The 18,323-nt window shown below is 42.0% G+C and overlaps 1 protein-coding gene across 2 annotated transcripts in view; it reads right to left on the bottom strand.

Moving 5' to 3' along the window:
* Nucleotides 1-18,323, bottom strand: part of efr3a (EFR3 homolog A (S. cerevisiae)) — a 114,500-nt gene that overhangs the window by 13,197 nt on the left and 82,980 nt on the right. For both annotated transcript variants that reach the window (XM_073490716.1, XM_073490717.1), the window contains exons 10-19: nucleotides 16,874-17,009; nucleotides 13,021-13,188; nucleotides 12,638-12,752; nucleotides 10,514-10,565; nucleotides 7,019-7,191; nucleotides 6,481-6,556; nucleotides 4,237-4,398; nucleotides 2,233-2,364; nucleotides 1,924-1,991; nucleotides 690-817 (exon numbers count right to left, since the gene is read on the bottom strand). In XM_073490716.1, the coding sequence (XP_073346817.1) occupies nucleotides 690-817; nucleotides 1,924-1,991; nucleotides 2,233-2,364; nucleotides 4,237-4,398; nucleotides 6,481-6,556; nucleotides 7,019-7,191; nucleotides 10,514-10,565; nucleotides 12,638-12,752; nucleotides 13,021-13,188; nucleotides 16,874-17,009 (1,210 nt within the window). The remainder of the gene's footprint in view (nucleotides 1-689; nucleotides 818-1,923; nucleotides 1,992-2,232; nucleotides 2,365-4,236; nucleotides 4,399-6,480; nucleotides 6,557-7,018; nucleotides 7,192-10,513; nucleotides 10,566-12,637; nucleotides 12,753-13,020; nucleotides 13,189-16,873; nucleotides 17,010-18,323) is intronic.

The following is an 18,323-nucleotide window of genomic DNA, read 5'->3' as shown; positions in this document are numbered from 1 at the left end:
GTAAAGATCACATCGAGACAGAAATTATACCGAAGACAAACAAATCGCCAGAGAAATGTTGGCAGTGTATAAATCTGCAAAGCACAGATATGTTGAAACTTTACATTTCTTTAGGTCAAATTTTGTATTTTATGTCATGACAGCGATGTGCTTATTCTCTGGTTAGGTTTAAGCAAAAAAATAGTTTGTTAAGGTTCGGGAAAGATCATGTTTTGGCTTAAAATACGTCTAATATGTTAGAAATATCCAGGTTTCATGCTTCAAATGTTGAAACACCTTCTCCAACAGTGGTCTCTGGCTTGTACGCCATCTCGCCCACCACCATCCATCTAATAATATGATATGACACTTATCGCAGAAATGTTGATATGATACGTATGACATGTACAAATCTGAGCATATCCATGTTTTGCAGACATGTAAAATGACAACAGTGTTTTTTAAACAAATTTGTTTTTAACCTCTGTCTTGATTAAATTATCTGCATCATCTTCAAATTCCTGTCAGATTTTTAAAGAAAGCTACACTGACTGAAGTTAAAACTATTTTCAGATACTCTTCGACTAATGTTAATACTCTCCATGCTCCAGTGTTTCCAGTAGCTTTGTGGTTAAAATGCAAAATATCCCCAAAAACCAGCGACTGTAAATCTCTGTGTAGTTTGCAGAGTGTGGCCCGGCCGGTCGTACCTGTGACCTGGGGGACGTATGGGATGGAGAGTCTCTCTGCGTTGTATCCCGGTCCTGCCAGACACTCAGCCATGTCGGCTGTCTGGAAGTACAGCTGTCTGTCCTCCTTGTCCAGAGATTCAGGGATTCTGGGAAGAAGAAGGAGAGAAATCTCACACATGAAGCTAAACAGATAAACATTTGGGGTGTCTAGATAATCTAAATGAGGCAGAATGGAGCCGTCTAGAAGCTCTAAAGCACTCGTGTCCAAATTTAGTATCTAAAACCTCTGTATCTTTCACTGCAGAGGGTAAAGAGGGATTTAAAATCAGAAATAGATCCTGGGTCTTATAATCTTATAATCAGGTTTTATCAGCTGATGCCTGGTGGTTTTGGAGCTCTAGGTAAAGCTGAGAATGATGTTTCACTGAACCGTGGAGTTTTCTTGTCTTTGGTTTGATTTGTGTTTCCAGGACATTTGAATACTGGAGGTTTACTGGAGGCCTTCTTATCCATCATCTTTGGCAACAAGAAAGCTCTGACTGCTGCTCAGTGGTTAAAAGTTGTAGAGTTGTTTTTGTACAAAGAAACTGCCTGGTAGCAATGTTTGTGAGTGAATTTTAAAGAGGATGCTGTGGAAAACATCTCGGTTAAAAAAATGTTCTTAACATCCTCTACATTTTTATCACGTCTTTGGCTTGAAGCTCTCATGTTTTCACCAGATTTGTGGGTTGTTGGTGAATTTTTCAAGAGGTAAATCTCCCAAAACTCAGACATGCCGCACATTTACCCATAAATCTTTCCTTTACATCAGAGATATTTTTAGTTTTTGCAGGCAGACATCAGGACTACAGAGTGACTCTGATCTCAGCTAGTGAACATTTGGAATAATGAGCTGGAATTTCTTATGCTTAAACTGCAATTTTTATACGAAATATACACAAAACTGTAGCTTTTAGACTCTTAGGGAAGTTTAGGAGAAAATCTAAAGCGATCTGAAGCAAGTATAAACCCATCGAGACGTCACCATTTGGTTTGTGAGCTACTGTTTTGGCATTACAACCATCACCATCTTTGTTTTTGGACCTAGAAGTGACCATTTGATTTGAACGGGAGGGTGGAGCTGTGGAGGGTATCCTGATTCAGTCTTACTGAGAACGAGGACACAACATGGCAGCAACTTCTTTATTTTTCTCCTGTTCTTGGAATTGTTTATAAAACTAGACGTCCAATCTGTTAAACTGTGGATACTTACGGACACTTGTCTCTGAAGATGTGTTCTGGAAGGAGGTACGGAGCGTCCATGTTCCTCAGCTCAATAACCTGGAGGGAGAACAGAAGCAGCAGATTGTTTTCAATAGTGAACCATTTCACTGCACAGCAAGTTAATAAGTAATAAGTTTAACATCCAAAAACATCAGTGTGTCATCAGCATATTAATAAACTTCAGGTATTCGGTGTGCAAAGAAAGAGCAAGTTTAAAAAAAGGAACTTCAGCTCCTTCAAAAGCCGAACTGATGACATTTAGTAACAACTGTGAGGTCAGAGGGGGTGAATGAGGCACCTTGCTGACGTGCTGACAGAAGGGAGGGTTTGCGATCATCTGGCTCAGGAAGTTGAGGTACGCCGCCACCAACGCATTGATGCCACAGCGAATAAACATCGGCATGTTCTCTTCATTAGCCAGAGCCATGTCCTGTACAAACCAATCACACATTAACAAACACATGCAAAATATACAATCATTTTCTGGTCAGTCAACAGAAAGATAATCAGCAACTATTTTGTTAATTGATTAAAAATAGACTTTTTAAGGCTAGGAATGGTGAGAAATGCTCGTCATTCTCTGATCTTCTCCAATGTGATGATTAATGCTTCTCTTTGTCAGATAAATCATAAACTGAATAGTCGGGGGTGCTGGACTTCTGACTGGACAAAAAAAACTTATTCAAAGAGGTCACATTGGACTCTGGGAAAGTTTTAATTAGTATTTTTTCACAAGTTTTGGGCATTTCATCGTTAAATGATTAATCCAGAAAAATAATTTGCAGATTAACTGATAATGAAAATAATCAGTTTCTGCCTGAGAAGAAGAAGAAGTTGTGGATTAGACATTCAAATGTGGGAGCACATTAACAACTCATTATTTCTCATCGTGATTGGAATTAACAAATGACGTCAGAAATATCATCTTCAGCCCTCCATTGTGTCGCCTCAGAGCTGTTACCCTGACGACGACCTTTGAACTGACAGTGTGGGAACAGGATCAGACTGTGATCCAGAGTGACCCTCCCTGCACGCTCGAAGCCCTGTTTGTTTACTGACACTGCAGTGAAATTATGAAGGACAGGTGTGTGTGTGTGTGTGTGTGTGTGTGTGTGTGTGTGTGTGTGTGTGTGTGTGTGTGTGTGTGTGTGTCTCATTCTATAAATGAAATGTCCTGGATTAGGTGACGGTATATGTTGGTACCTCGGTTGTTGTGTGTATTCGAGTGTAATGTTTGCCTCTTGTCTACAACGCTGTGACATTTCTGGATGATAAGTTCTCAGCGTGATACACAAACAAGCAGCTGGAGTGTGTGTGTGTGTGTGTGTGTGTGTGTGTGTGTGTGTGTCTGTGTGTGTGTGTGTGTGTGTGTGTCTGTGTGTGTGCAGAGTTCTTTCACACCTCTCTTCCGTCTCACATGCAGGAGGTTTTATTGGACCTGTGTGTGGTCTCCAGTCTAATGACATTAAGGATGACGGCACAGCTACTCATCAACCTGACACCGTGAATACACCATCATCACATCGAGGATACTTGAGGATTGAGCACCAGAAACAAACGCTGATGTCGAGTCGTAAAGAGGCTGTTTTACTTCACTACATTAATCTGAGAGCTGGAGTTTACAGCTCTCGTTCTGCATGACACAAATCTAACTGTTCTCAGGTGAAAATCTCAGAGTTGCAAGGAGCACTTGGGTTCCCAAAATATATTGTGGTAACGCTTCACTTTACAGGAACCAAAATTTCATGGTAAGTAGGCAGAAATTACCAACCAACACATTTGATTTCTTTGAAATCACCCCAATGCATGTTGGTGCAGTGGTTAGCACTGTTGTCTCAGAGTAAACAGGTTCTGGGTTTGTTTGGGGTCGTTTGCATGTTCTCCAACTATCAAATCATGCAGACAGGTTGATTCTCCAGTAGGTACCTTTGACCAAAGGCGCTGGCTAACATCTGGAGTTGGTCGACTTGGGGTGGGTTAAATGGAGTACAGGTTTCACTATGTTGTGCACTGCATGATATAATCAATACGATTCTTCTTCCTTAAATTACCACAGTGTTACCACATTTTTCTTTTCCATTCATTATTTTATCATTAAACAAGATTACATTTCTTTATGTAAGGTTGTACAATCACATGTGTGACAAAGTGTTTTAGCAAAACTAAATTGTAACGTTTCTCCAAAGTATTTCTGATTAATTTTGCTTAGTGGAAAAAAAAAAACGATTAGATCACGCAAGATCACAAACCTGCTACATACAACATACAGCTAAGATCCGTTAATACTCATCACCAAGGTTACCTGCAGAGCGATGGCAAGGCGAATGAGGTCGATGACCACTTCCTCGTTGGCCAGCTCGATGGTCAGAATAGCCAGGGTGGTGAAGAGCAGCTCAAAGTTTTTATGGACGTTATCCTCCTCTTTACAGCCCAGGTAGATGTGACGGTACAGCTGCTGGCCATGCTGGAGATGGACGAGAGAGGAATCAGAAAACAAGTTGTATAAACTCAAGGCAGAGGACAGAGGATTGTAAAGGGGTGCAAAGGAACAAGTGGTTATGGGGTATATTCCCAGTACAGTTGAGAAAAGACTGATGGTGTTTCTTTCCTGAAGAGTCTGACTGTTCGCCCTGTTCTCTCTGAGGCCGTAGAGAGTGACTGGTTGACCTCAGTCTCCTGCTACAGTTTGTTTTTCTGCAACCAGCAAAACTGGAGTCCTCCTGATCTCAATCCCTTTTTCTTCATCTCGGTGGCAGTGGGCTTTAGGTTTGTGTCAACGACAAGCTACTATGACCCACCGACCTCAGCATCGAGTAATGAGGCTTTGAACAATACCCAGAAGGATCCCTCCAGGAGTTGGAGGTGAGGACCTTGCTGGCCGGAGGCAATGCCATATGTTCCTTGATCACCTTCACCTTCACCACGTGTTGAGTCTCTCTGGCAGCTTTCTTCAACACCTGTTCTAACCTTCTCACCTGGTGGTCCTCAGTTTTCCTCCTTGCCTCACATCCCCAGGTGTGATCCGACTGTGAAGTCTGACAAATATCTGACCTGAGGTGTTCAGGCACCAGGTAAACTGATGAGCTTCTGTAAGCTCAAAGGTAAATCCTGCTCTTCGTTATTGTCAACAGATCTCATGTAAAGATAATTCACTGAATATATTTGGGTTTTGGACGGTTGGTTGGACAAACAAGACGTTTAAAAAAGTCACCTTCAGGAAATGACGACAGAAATTTTTCAGAGATTTTATAGACCAAAATATAAAAACAAAAAAACAATAGACGTAAACAGCATGAGATCATGGGAGTGTTTGTCTTCATAAACGTTCACAGGCGAGGTCATATTTCATAATGTCACGGTGGCTGACTTCCTTCAGCACTCAGACTCTCTCCCGGAAGTTAAAGCAACAGGCGACAAAGTAAAGCGCAGTTCCACTTTACTTTAGTTGCGTAAACTTGTGGATTTCATTGTTGGAAACATTTGGGATATAGTCAGACATGAGCAGATTACTTCAGAATAAAAAATCGTTAGTAGTGGTAGCTCCACTCTCCATGATAAAAATGAAAATGTTATTGTGCTCGTAAATGCAAATCAAAATGCCCCAGTGTCGTCAACTGGAAAGATTAATTCCATTAATTAACTCTGAATTAGGCTAAAAATAACTGTGTGTCAGAGGCCTCCTCTTGCAGACATGGTCTTTATAGAATAAATAAAACACACGCTGTCACGGCCTCACTGAGGCATTTATATGCATGACGTGGAGCCTAATGGAAAGTGAAGGCCCACGACTTCTATTCACCGCTAATGAATACAATTGGATGCCATTAATGACCTCTGACAGAGGGCGAGGGTTAGCGAGTTGGCTTCATCCGCTCTGAACACTGATGATGATGTTGGTAAAGCGAGCGGAGGTAACGTCCAGAGACAGTTCCAGCCTCGTGGTTGTTCTTTCAGCTGTTTGACGTGTGGGTAAAGGTTACAGCTCAGGTGTGATTCACAGGTGAACAGCGTTAACTGTGGGCCCTGTTTGGAAATGTCACGGGCTGATGGGGACCGGACGTCTTCTGTCAGGGTCAGCGCGCTCTGAAACCTCTTTGAATGAGAGTTTTGAGCAGTCAAGATTCAACTACGTGTTTCTGATTCAATCAAATTTATTTTATCATTTCATGAATGTCAGCTGCTATTTTTCTTATTTTAGTGTCTCAAGCTACCACACTTGCTTCAGTTGCTTGTGAATGATGCATGCAAACAGCTAATTGTGCAAGAAAGACATGGCTGCCACTCTCTGGTGAAGGTGACAGGTAGACATTTTGGATTATCCTGACAGAATGAATCCATTATAAAAGCCACGATTTCAGCCTGAACACAGCTGCTGACATCTTGAAAGAATGTCTACTGGGTAACAGTGATGGGTAAACTCAAAAGGTATATTTGGGTTGGATGATGGAAAAGGGATTTTTTAGGTAAGTAGGTCCTTGTGAAGAGTTTGACGATATAAGAACAGAGACCTTAACTCAGCAGAGTCATAGTAACTTAGACTCTTTACCTTCTTCATGAATGCAACGTCTTGCTTGGAAATCTTCTCTCTTTTAATCTTCAGTGCTGCAACATTAGGAATAATTCTGCAACAGAAGCAGACACAACATCACAATTACACCAGCTATTAATGGGAGACTAATTACCATAACCAGGATCAGGTAAGGATGGACGACAATCCTGATAACCGACGATAAGATGTTTCTCTGGCTGACACCGATATGATAACTGATAATTTCACATTTTTGTTTTTCAAATAAAGTTTCTTTCCCTTACGCAGACCTGAGGGTATCATCTTTCGAGGTGGAAACAGCCACCTACTGCATTGGAGTTTGTATGCAATGAAAGTTGGCTTCATATTATTAACTCCATCTATTGGCAAGAATATCACCAACACCAATAAACAGCCAATAATATACATTTTCCAATAACAGGCCAATTTTTAATCGGTCTGATAAATATCGTGCATCAGTATCAAAAACTAAAATCAATTCTGGATCAGTTCACTGCATGCAGTACCTTTACACAGTCTCACATGTACTCTGTACCTGATGCCACGTAGTTTGGCGCGGTTGTCGTGGCGGTCGATGATGTTGTGCAGGATCTCCAGCACCAGCTGCCTCAGCTCGCTGTCCTCCATCAGAGAGATGGAGAAGAGCGGATCCAGGAAGGGAGGAGGCAGTGCAGCTGCCATGGACTTAGACTTGAAGCCAGAGGTTACCTGAGGTAAAGGCGAGAGAGAGCGGGGGAGAGAGGGGGAGGAAGGTGTGAGCAGAATTACCACAGGGTGATGCGATTAATCCACAGGGAGGCTCTTTGAGAAACACCTCTCCACAGAGCTTAAAGGTTACGTTCACAAGCAGCTGGAAGTGTCCAGGTGTCGACCTTTTCTCCCCTACGTGACTCTGATCTGATGATTTATTATCTGTGTGAACAACAGGAGGTATCAGTTCTGATTTGCAAATGCATGTCCAACAAAAATGAAACTTGTATTGGAGCTTGTATTTTAGCTTTCATCGACCATGTAGCATGCTAATATGGCCCAAAAAATAACCCGCCTTTCATACTTCTCAGCAATAAAGCAACAATTTTAAAGCATTTGTTCCCCAGATTAGTAAATATGAGTTACTGTAGCTTGTCTGCTGCTTTTCTGCCTGGTTTTTGCATCATATGATGAGATGCAGCCAGCTGCTGTTGCACTTAAGTATCCAAGAATCCAACCACAGATGCATCGATGCCAGCCTGAGGTACGTGATCCAAGTTCAGACTGGATTTCATGATGGAGATAAAACCAGACACGTTTTATAGTATGAGGACACGTGCAACAGGAGCAAAACTGTCGGACACTGAGGCTGGATGCATGTAAACTGCTACATTTCCAGCTCCTGCAGTGGTGTTATGTTGTAGCTCTTACTGTCTGTACTCTCTCATGTTCAACGCCTCCAGTTGTGTTCACACCTCGCAGACAAAGAGACCGGAACCAGCCAGTGATTCAGCTTCTGCCTTCACCCCGACTAGCAGCCCCAAACATCTGCCCTCACAGTGTGCAGTGTCACCGGAGATCGCACACTGATACTGATAACACACACACACACACACACTCACACACACACAGTCGGCCCCATCTGCAGCTGCATGGCGTTATAAATATTTTGACCTTTCACCCCTCCTCCAGCTGCACTGAGAAGCCAGGTGGTGGCGAGGAGGGGAGCGAGTCGAGGGGAGATGAGGACAGACAGACGCTGTATTAAAATCGCTCTGAGGGTGTGCACGGAAGACTGCCGTGCACGAGGATGCTTCAGATGAGTGTGGGTAGTGCTGTGGCTTCAAGAGGCATGCACGTGTGTGTGTGTGCGTGCGTGCGTGCGTCACTGCTGGGTGTGTTGGTGCCACCTGTGCCTCCTCAGCTCAGTGAAATGAGGGCTTCTCACAGAGGAGAGAGGGAAACGATTAATTTAGATTATTTATTTCTATAATATTTTGAGTTCAATGAGACAGTGTGGACAGATCTTTGTCTGTCCTGTCTTCGGTTGTTGTATTTCTGCTCACGACGTTTGATAAGTGGAGTTCTTCTTCTCGTGTTAAATCAAATAATCCAGCAACGTTCAGAGCATCACTTCCTGTGAACCAGCAGATTTCTCTGAATAATGGACGCTTGATGAAAGGCATTTTTACTTTAAATCGATTAGTTGTCAACTATTAAATCAATCGCCAACTATTCTGACAATCGATTAATCATTTGAGTCTTTTGTCTTCAGAAAAAATGTAAAAATTCTCTGATCCCAGCCTCCTGAATGTGAATATTTTCTGGTTTCTTTCCTCCTCTATGACAGTAAACTGAATATCTTTGGGTTGTGGACAAAACAAGACACTTGAGGACGTCATTTTGAACTAATGGATTTAACCCACTTCACCCTACACCTCCATGAAAGATGGGCAGGGTGAAGCAGGGGGAGTGTTGGGATTGGTTGATTAGAGTTTGTCCATGAGGAGTTGATTATATATTCAGACACTCCAGGGTTTCCGCTACATGTAATTGATCGTGGCGCACCGCCACGGCAAAATAAAAGCCGCCACACCTTCAGAATGATGATTTTTTTTTTTTTTTTTTAATGTTAAAACAATGTAAAGCAGGTTTTCCACTAAAGGTTGCACAGACTAGTCCCCTGCTCCACAATGACGTTTTGAGCTTGACGTCGACTAGTCGCTGATCATGTAACAGTAGGCTACAAGAGTAGCGGCTTGAAACAACAGCTGAGTGCGCTGAATGAAAAAAATACGAGCGCAGTCAAGCTGGATAGAACGAGCGCGTACCAGACAGGAAGTCGGGCACAGAAAAGGCGAGAGAATCCGGTCAATTTTCAAAATAAAATAAATGATGATTAAGTTTGCTTGTCCGTCTATAAGTATTTGTCAGTTGCGTCTGCACACAAGACACATCCATAGGCTACATACAGCGCTAGAGACAGACCTGTGTTTGGAAAACCGAGCAGATACAGACGGGTTGATGTTTGACCGGCGCGGAGAGAGAGAGCAGGAGAAACTGCCGCTTCCGCGGGCAGTGTGTCCGGGCTGCCGGCAATTAAAAAAAACAAAAAAAAAACTCCGCTCATATCGACAGCTTTACGTCGCGCACAACAACAACAGCAGCAACCAACCAGGAAAAACTAAAACTGTGAGTGAAACTGTGACTGAGCAGGACTGTGATGGTGACGAGGCCTGTGTGTCGTTTTCCTCCCTAATTGTTTAATGAACAGTAGCTACAGTATTTTCTTTTGCACCTGTAGGCTATATGTTACAAAAAAACAAACTGATTTACAGCTTGTTGTTTATAAAGCTGCTGTACTGTGGACTCATTTCTGTGCATGAGCTGTCAGTCAGTGAAACAGATTGTTGCAGAGCATTTCCCTCCTCCTGGGATTTTAGTTATGATGGGAAAAATATGAATGATGTCATCAGCGACTAGTCGACGATCCGGTCGCGCGCACCCCCCCCCCCCCCCCCCCCCCCCCCGTCGATCAGCCCACCCTCGCCGCCACTCTTTAAAAAAATCCTGGCGGAAACACTGCACTCTGTCTGTTATCTGCTGCCAGATACAAAACTGCAATTCAAAGGAGATGTGATGGAATAAGTGCTGATATATATATTTTTTAGATAATGCTGCATGCTTTGTTGTGAATTTGTTGAAAATTAGTCTCACCAAATAATATGAACACACAGACATGTAATTTGTTATGGTGATATATTAACCAGTCAGAGAAAAATGATGAACCGTCTCAGATGAGTCAAAAACATCTTCACAGTCAATCAGTACATCTAGCTTCCTTTCATTTAGTACAGCTTACGCAGAATATTTTCCCTTCAGTTCAAACACAGTGAGAGTTAAGCTGGACATGATGTTAACTTTCACATCTCATGAATGAACTCATCATCTTCACACTGATCTGATGAAGGGAACAAATTAATCTGTTGATCTGATCGGTGGCAGACCGGCTGATGTTCATCAGAGAGCGCGGACAGGTTTATAAAAGAGAAGGACTCACCATGATGAGAGAGCTGAGCAGCATGGTCTGGATCCGCTTGGTTCCCTGATGCCTGAGTGATCAAACAGAACATCAGATATTCTGTCAGAACCGACACGACATTACACGTCTCTCTTTTTTTTGTTTCCAACTTTCGACTGAATAACATTTCTGATTTAATCGCTTGTACAGCTGCAGGCAAACAGTCACCATATATTCTCTATACGTGTTCGTTCTGCCCTGCTGGACCGAACCAACATGGCTCCGAGCCTGTTTATATTACAGCAGAGGAGTCCACATTCTGACTTTGACACAAGAAGAGAATAATTTAGCTTACAGAGGAGGAACTGATTGTCAACCAGTCTTTCCCGTTCTGAACCTCTGGAAGTGTTTTGGCATCTGATAATTCTTCAAGGTTATAGATCTATAACTCAAAGTTGTCCTCCTGGTTTGTATTTTATCTTTTCATCTTCGTCTTTCTGTCCCTTCAAACCATTTTGGTCTGATTTGGTCTTTTAGGGCCGTGGCTCTCAAAGTGGGGTCCGTGGACCTCCAGAGGTCCCTGAGGATGTCCCAGGTGGTCATACTTTATGTTCACTATTATTCCACCGGTAAATAAAACAATAACTATTTTGGTTTCATAGACTTTATAAAAGCTCTGTGGTCTAATCTGTGTCCTTGACATGAAAACGTTTGAGTAGCACTGCTTCAGTTGACACTAACACAGCTCTGATACTCTTCACCTTATTTATGAAGAAGCTAAATTGAATCTCACAATGTTGTTGATTTCTGTTCTCAGACAGCCTGTATGATTTTTTAACCTTTTGAACTCTGCATTACAGATGCTCCGTCAGTGCCTACATTGGTATTTTTGCGTATTTTGATTTTATTGTTTCTCTGCTGTTTTGACTGTTTTCATCAGTTTTGACTAAATGAACTGATACTGATCCAAAACAATTCTGAATGTAGAGATATGAACACTGCTTAAGTTATTTGAACTGTGTAGTTTTGTTTTCATTTTGAGATAATCAGTTATCAGCAGAGTGCAAAAGTTGCTTCTGTATTTTCCCCAGTGCTGACCTCGGCATTTTTTAATCATTGTGATGTAGTTCCCACGATTATCTTAAAATTCTTCATATCCCTAAAGTCTGTACAAACTGGCTGTGGAAGTCAATACATCATCATGACTGAGGAAATTATTGAAACAGAGTCGTAAAAATGTGCCTCTCTGGCGTCACTTTACTAACGTAAAAAGAAAATCATGAAGTCGTTGGAGTCGACGCCTCCATCGTACCAGCTGCAGTCACACAAATGATGAGCACATATTTAACGTGAAGTAAAGACTGTTGTCAAATGTGTATATGAGTGCGAGTCCATGAGAAGGAGAAGGAGAGGCCCTGAGCAGCAGCAGCTCCTGGATGTTTATAATGAGAGTGCAGCAGCATCACACCGACGAGCCTCAGAGTCAAACCTCTCTCCTCCGGCAATTACCCGAAACAGGGAGGAGAGAGAGTGAGCCTGTTGGTCTGCGAGGAGGAGGACAGTGTTCGTTTGATTTGGGATTATCTGTTCTTGCACTCCTGAGGCCGGAGGGATTAGCTTGTTTTTCTTTCTTTTTTTCAGGGGAGGAGATGGCCAGCCATCGTCTCAGTGACCCGGGAGCTGAATCACCGCAGGGTGTCCAGGAGGTGAAGTGAGGACAGATTAAGACACAATTCACTTTGGATTAAAAAAAAAAGAGTGCGTTTCATTCTCTTAACGCTGCCGCCAGCATGCACTATGAGTCCAATGTTATAAGAAAAGCAAATTGCCAACAATTATTCTGACGATAGGGTTGAACATATATTTTTTCCCTTTAAGTGCTGATATTTCTCACAGGACAAATGACTTAAGCAGCAGATGTGAGAGCTTTAGCTTCAGTTTCAGTCAAACCAGAGGCTGTTATACCATCACAAAGCTCAAGCGGTTCAGTTTGCTGTGTCTGTTGTGTTAACTGCGATAGAAAAGACTGAGCGGAGCCAACATGTTCTGAGCCAAACTGTCTCTGCATTCAGCAGAATGGGCTTCTGGGAGCTGTGAGCTGATTGGCTGCAGGAGCAGCATGTGAGACCCCCGGGGTACTCGGATAATGAATGCGTGACTCACCCAATCTTCACAGTGTCCAAGGTGTGGCAGGGGGTCCCGTACACTGGCACTTTGCCCATGATGAACATCATGACTTCGGCTCGCTGGTAGTCTGGCAGGTTTCCTCCGAAAAAGCCTGGCAGGAGGACGAGTGAGACCATGAGTCAGCACTCAGACACAAAGACCTGAATACTTGTAGGAGGTTAACTACACAACACATTCTCTCCTCTGTTTATCCTGATTTCATCTGTATTATCACACAAACAGCTTTAGCTTCACCTGAGGAGCATTTCAGCACAGAAAACTGAGGTTTGGTTTTGATTACAGCGAGCAGTGACTCTTAATGTAGATGTGGGCTGTGAGTATTGATCCAGAACACAGAGGAGGTGAAAAGGGAATCATACCGATGGTCTGGATGATGGCGTTCTGGACGATTCTCTCTTCACTCTCTTTTCCGCGGCCGGATGAAACGCTGGTGCTGGAGTTTCTCCTCGAGCTCTCGCCGAGCTCGAAGTCCACGCTCATCCTCAGGTGTTTGAGCAGAGTGTTGAACACCTCCAGCACTGTGGGACCTGCAATCACACACACAGCCAGCAGAGAGGAGACATATTACTGCAAAGTTAAAGACTAAAAAAAAGGGCCGAGAGGTTTCCAGTCAGGAGAAAGTATAAAAAACTGAGGAACATTTTTCAATAACTTCTTATTTTCTGACAATATGATGCATGAAGAATGAACAAGTGTCAAACTAAATTTAAAAAAATAAAATTAAAAGCACATTCTTGATAAAGTTTTTGTCTCATTTAAGCCCTCAACGCAGCTATAAGGCTTGAAACTCTGAAATCTCAATTTAATTAATGATACAGCTCTGAGACTTTGATTTGTTTGTACTGAACGTCTCCATTGATAAACGTTTTACAGGATTCATTCGATGCTCACAGAGAACGACGGGCATTAAATATGGACGAAGGGCAGATATATGCCGTCCTCCATGAACAGGTTTGTGTGTGTGCTGATGGTCACGTTCACACGTCTTCTCTGGTCCAGCTGTCTTAATTCACTCTGGCACAAAAAGCAACACCTCAGATTATAACAAACTCCGTGCTCGACCTCTGATCCTTTGGCATGTTACATTTAAAAAAATCACGGTAATGGTGAGAAAAGACTCTTGATCCATTTTGAGAAAAATATTTTGCCAGAGTTCTTTTGGGGTTCAGATTTTTTTGTTCATTTACAAGGAGACATTTAAAAATGAACAAAGACGTTCCACAATTACAAAACAACACTACCACAAATATGTAACCTGTGCTATTTAACAAAAACATTAACATCTACACATTAAAATACAACAGTGATTGCTAAAGATAGTTAAAGATACTTTTAAATAACCTCTAATCATAAAAATAAAACAAACATTTTAATCTATCGACCATCTAAGAGACTCATTGGTTTGCATTTTTCAGTGTCTCGACCTGTACAATAAAAAACAAAGATACAACATCAGACGGACTTGGAGACGTTGGATGGTGTTGTTTGAAATTTTTTGGTGAAGTCGGGCAAACAGTTTCCCCCCGCATCCAGTCTTTGTGCTAAGCTACGCTAAACACATCCAGGCTGACCTATAACATCTATAATCTACCAGCTGTTTGCAGTGATGTTGGAATAATGATGTATGCAGATGACACTGTGTTATTTAGCCACGGGAAAAATGCAACAGAAGTTGCAAAGAAATGAACAAAGGAAATGTGTCATTCTCTTGCTAATTCATTATTCTAAGTACTTAGCCCAAGAATAAACTGTAGAATAGATATTTTCTAAATCCTGGTATATTGAATCTCTCCATATTTTATATGAGGTTTAAATTGTTTTGGCACATTAAGAAACATGACACCTGAATCTCTACTAGACACACAGGTGAAACTGATATCCAGTTCCTTTAACAGTGAATCTACTCTACTGGGGTATCATGACACAGGTCTGGATACAGCATCACATCACTGATCTACTCTACAGCACCAACACAAACACAACTGAACCAGAAACTTCCCCCACATACTCAGAGTCACTACTGAAGATACTGTGTTGGAGTCTCCTGTGGTGTCATAACACAGTTAACTGGATGATGACAAACACAGGAACACCTGTACACTGTACTGATCCAAGTAGTACTAGTACTCTTGTACTAGACTGGAATATATTTTCAGATGTTTTCTAACAAATTTGCCTAGATTTGACTAGATTATTAGAAACACCTTTAGGTATAGAGCAGGTGAACACAACAGTGTCAACATTTCACCGCAAATTCCTAATTGATTTGTGGTGTCGCTGTATTGTTTAATGTTCCTCAACAGTGTGAAGCCACATACCACAAAATTAAATTAAAAAACAAATATGTAAATGGACTGATACCACGAGGAGTGAGACATTTAGTGTCATCATCTCCTCCCTCCATGCTGATGAAAGTCAGCTGAAGTCTCGTAGTCCACAAAACATTTCTGGAGCTTCACAGTAAAACAGCGTTGCAGCATTCTGCTAAACAACTGAAGCAGCTGGAGACTTGATTTAAAACGGAAAAAACAACCAACAATAAAAACATAAAATGGCTCCGTCCGATGAATCCAAGTCACCGGAGGCCCTGAGATCGCAAATTGACTTGTAAAGACGTTATTTACACCCTCAAAATCTTCACTGTAGCTGCTAAGCTAAAGGTTTTAGTGTGCACCCTGTCTGAAGATGGTGCCTGAGCTCAACCACACGTCCAGGATGTAAAGAACGTCTTGTCAAATTAATTTAGGATCTCAGGTCTTCCAGAGACTTGGATTACACTGGATGGGCTGTATAGAAGCTGTTTTGTTTTCCTGTTGTCTTTTTATGTTTTAAACCAAGTCTTCACTTCAACCAACTTTCCATCAGCATGAGGGTCAGGAGATAATTCCTTTATATTTTTAGCAGAACTTTTCCTGTAAGTTGTTGCGATTGTATTGGACTGAACTACATCATGCAGGCGTTTCTGAATTTCATGTTTCAAATACAATCATAAGATCTGTTGTCATAATCAGAGACCTTCTGTTTGCCCGGCATTAACACGCATCTCATATCCACACTGTGACAAAATCTGATGGAATATGAATCAGGATTCTCTTTCACTGAACTGAACTCTTTCAAGCTGCCTGAAGATAAACTTCAACATTAATAAACACCTTTCAGCCTTTCAGAGGACTCAGATTCTACTTCCAATTATCTTTCAACACTTTTATTTGACATTTTTCTCACTGTCATCTTTAATCTTTGTACTGAGCAGGAGTTAAAAACAGGTTTAAGATCAGAAGAGTGAGAGTATGAGATACAACATGAAATCACAAGTAATAGGTAAATAGGATATATATATATATATAATATGTAGATTATAATTAAATTTTTTTGCAAATTAGGGTAATTTTATGTCACTTTATTGTCTCCTCACACTTCAGCTTTGTGTTTCTGCTCTAAACACATGACTGGAAATGCACAGTGATTATGAAGGATGCTTGTTAACACCAGGTGTGTGTGGGGGGAAGTCTAACTGCTCTACATCCACTTTAAATCTGACCACACTGTCATACTGTACCGAGCCACAGATTGGGAGGAGTCGTGATTTCACTTTCAAAGGTGAACGTATCACTTCGTTTGGTCTCTTCGATCATTCCTATCCAGGAGGAAGGTCGTTTTAATCACAGGCAGAGCAGGAAAACACAGGAGGGAGGAGTTAAACACAAAAACAACATGATCTAAACTCAGTGCTAAAGTTTTCTGAAATTACTTTAAATGAAAGCAATTAAAAAAAAAAAGAAAATTAACCTCAGTGAAATTTTAATTTACCATCATTCAACACTGAATTTAAAATGAAGCTACTTTTATCAGCTATTGTTTTTTATAAATTAATTTCTATCCTCTTCAGAGTTGAACAGGGTTGGTTGCAGGTCGACGAAGAGCGATTCACAAATGCTTCATGAAGTGTAGAACGAGCTGCAGCGCCTCACTGATTCGTTAATTAGTCACAAACTAAATGAAAATGTCCATCACTACGTCTCAGAAGATGTGACGTCCTGAAACTACTTCTTCTGTCCATTAAGCAAAAACAAAATGAAATAAACAGAAAGTCATCTGAACATTTGAGGAACCAGAGAATTTTTGATTGATACATGACATCATGAGAGATTAGTTTACCACCTCCTGTGTAACTGGTCCAGCAGCGGGAACCAACACGCTCCTGTAACTCACCCACTGATCCTTTGGCAGCGATGGCCACCGTCTCCAGGAGGACCTGGACGATGCCGGCTCTGACCCGCGGTGTGTTCTTGTTGTGAGTGTCCAGGTGATTGAGAACCTGCTGGATGACGTGGTGGGAGTGCTGAGCCTGGACGACGAGACACAGAGAGAGACGAAGAGGATTTAAGATGCATTCACACTGAACAGAGCTGAAATGTGACTGAAGGAACCAATAATCCAGCTCACTGCCCGTCACCTATACTATATAAATATAAATACAACACGTTCATCGGAGAGCTAAAGAGGTGTTAGTACGTGGATTTTGTAACCACTAGATTAGCCGTTATCTCCAGGTCCCAGTCTTTATGCTAAGCTAAGCTAACTGGCTGCTGAACTCAGCTACACACTTAGCAGACAGTTTGCAGAGTGGTGTCGATCATCTCATTTAAGTCTCAGCAAGAACTGATAAATATAAAATATTTCCCATAAGTCAAACTACTCTGCTGTGACTTGAAGAGGGCAAAATTAAATAGAGTCAACTGGTCGGTTCTGTTTTGAAGAACAGAAATAAATGGCCATATTTCCTGTGAGCAAATTTGAATTGTAGTTATATTTTTAGTTTTTTTTTAGTACCTTGGAAATTAAAACGGGATATGCCTGCAGAGCACTCTGTTCTATTTCCTGCTCCTGTGAGTGCAGAAATTGCTTTCCGTGTGTCCTCTTCTTTGATGGATTTCCTCCTTTTCAACTGCTTGAGCACCGGCGCAAAGTGGCAACTTTAGAAACCAATCACCGGCTGCACATCCTGATGTTTACCATTAATTTCCCTGGAGCTGTTGGATCTAAGCTACACCTCGATATGTACAGAAACATCAGCAGCAGCTTCAAGAGGGGTTGCTCTTTGAAACCGGTCCAAACTCCGTCGTTCCCTCCTGACAGCAGAATGTTCTAATGTGTCTCTGCAGGACGAACTCGGGGTGCGTTTGTTTTATGTAACTAAGATCAAACAGACGGCCGTCGCTGTCTCCTGGCAAACAGAACAAACCCCCCGGACAGATCAGAGAGACAAAACTCTGCCAGACCCTGTCACACACTCACACAGTGCAAACACAACACACACACACAGAGCTGGCAAACACACACACAAAAACAAAACATCAGACACACACACACACTGGGGTCCCATTGCACCATCGATTGCGTTTCATCTGTGGCAGCACCTCCGAGTCACCTGGGAACTTCTGAGCGAGCGAGCAATTAAACAAACAGACAGAGGAGGAGGAGGGTGGTGGTGGTGGTGGTGGTTGTTGGTCTGAGATATTTGTGTTCGTGAGAGAGTGAAGACGAATGTGATTGACATCAGTAATAAGTGAACCAGCAGTCTGATGGTAAACACACAAATATCTTCTGCTCTGTGTCCGTTTGTGTTTGCTTAAAGTCAGCGACACAATGTGCAGAGTGT

This window comes from Pagrus major, chromosome 21, assembly GCF_040436345.1.
Source record: "Pagrus major chromosome 21, Pma_NU_1.0".
Taxonomy (NCBI): Eukaryota; Metazoa; Chordata; class Actinopteri; order Spariformes; family Sparidae; genus Pagrus; species Pagrus major.
The sequence above is the reverse complement of the archived record's forward strand: the minus strand, read 5'-3'. Positions and strand labels throughout refer to the sequence as shown.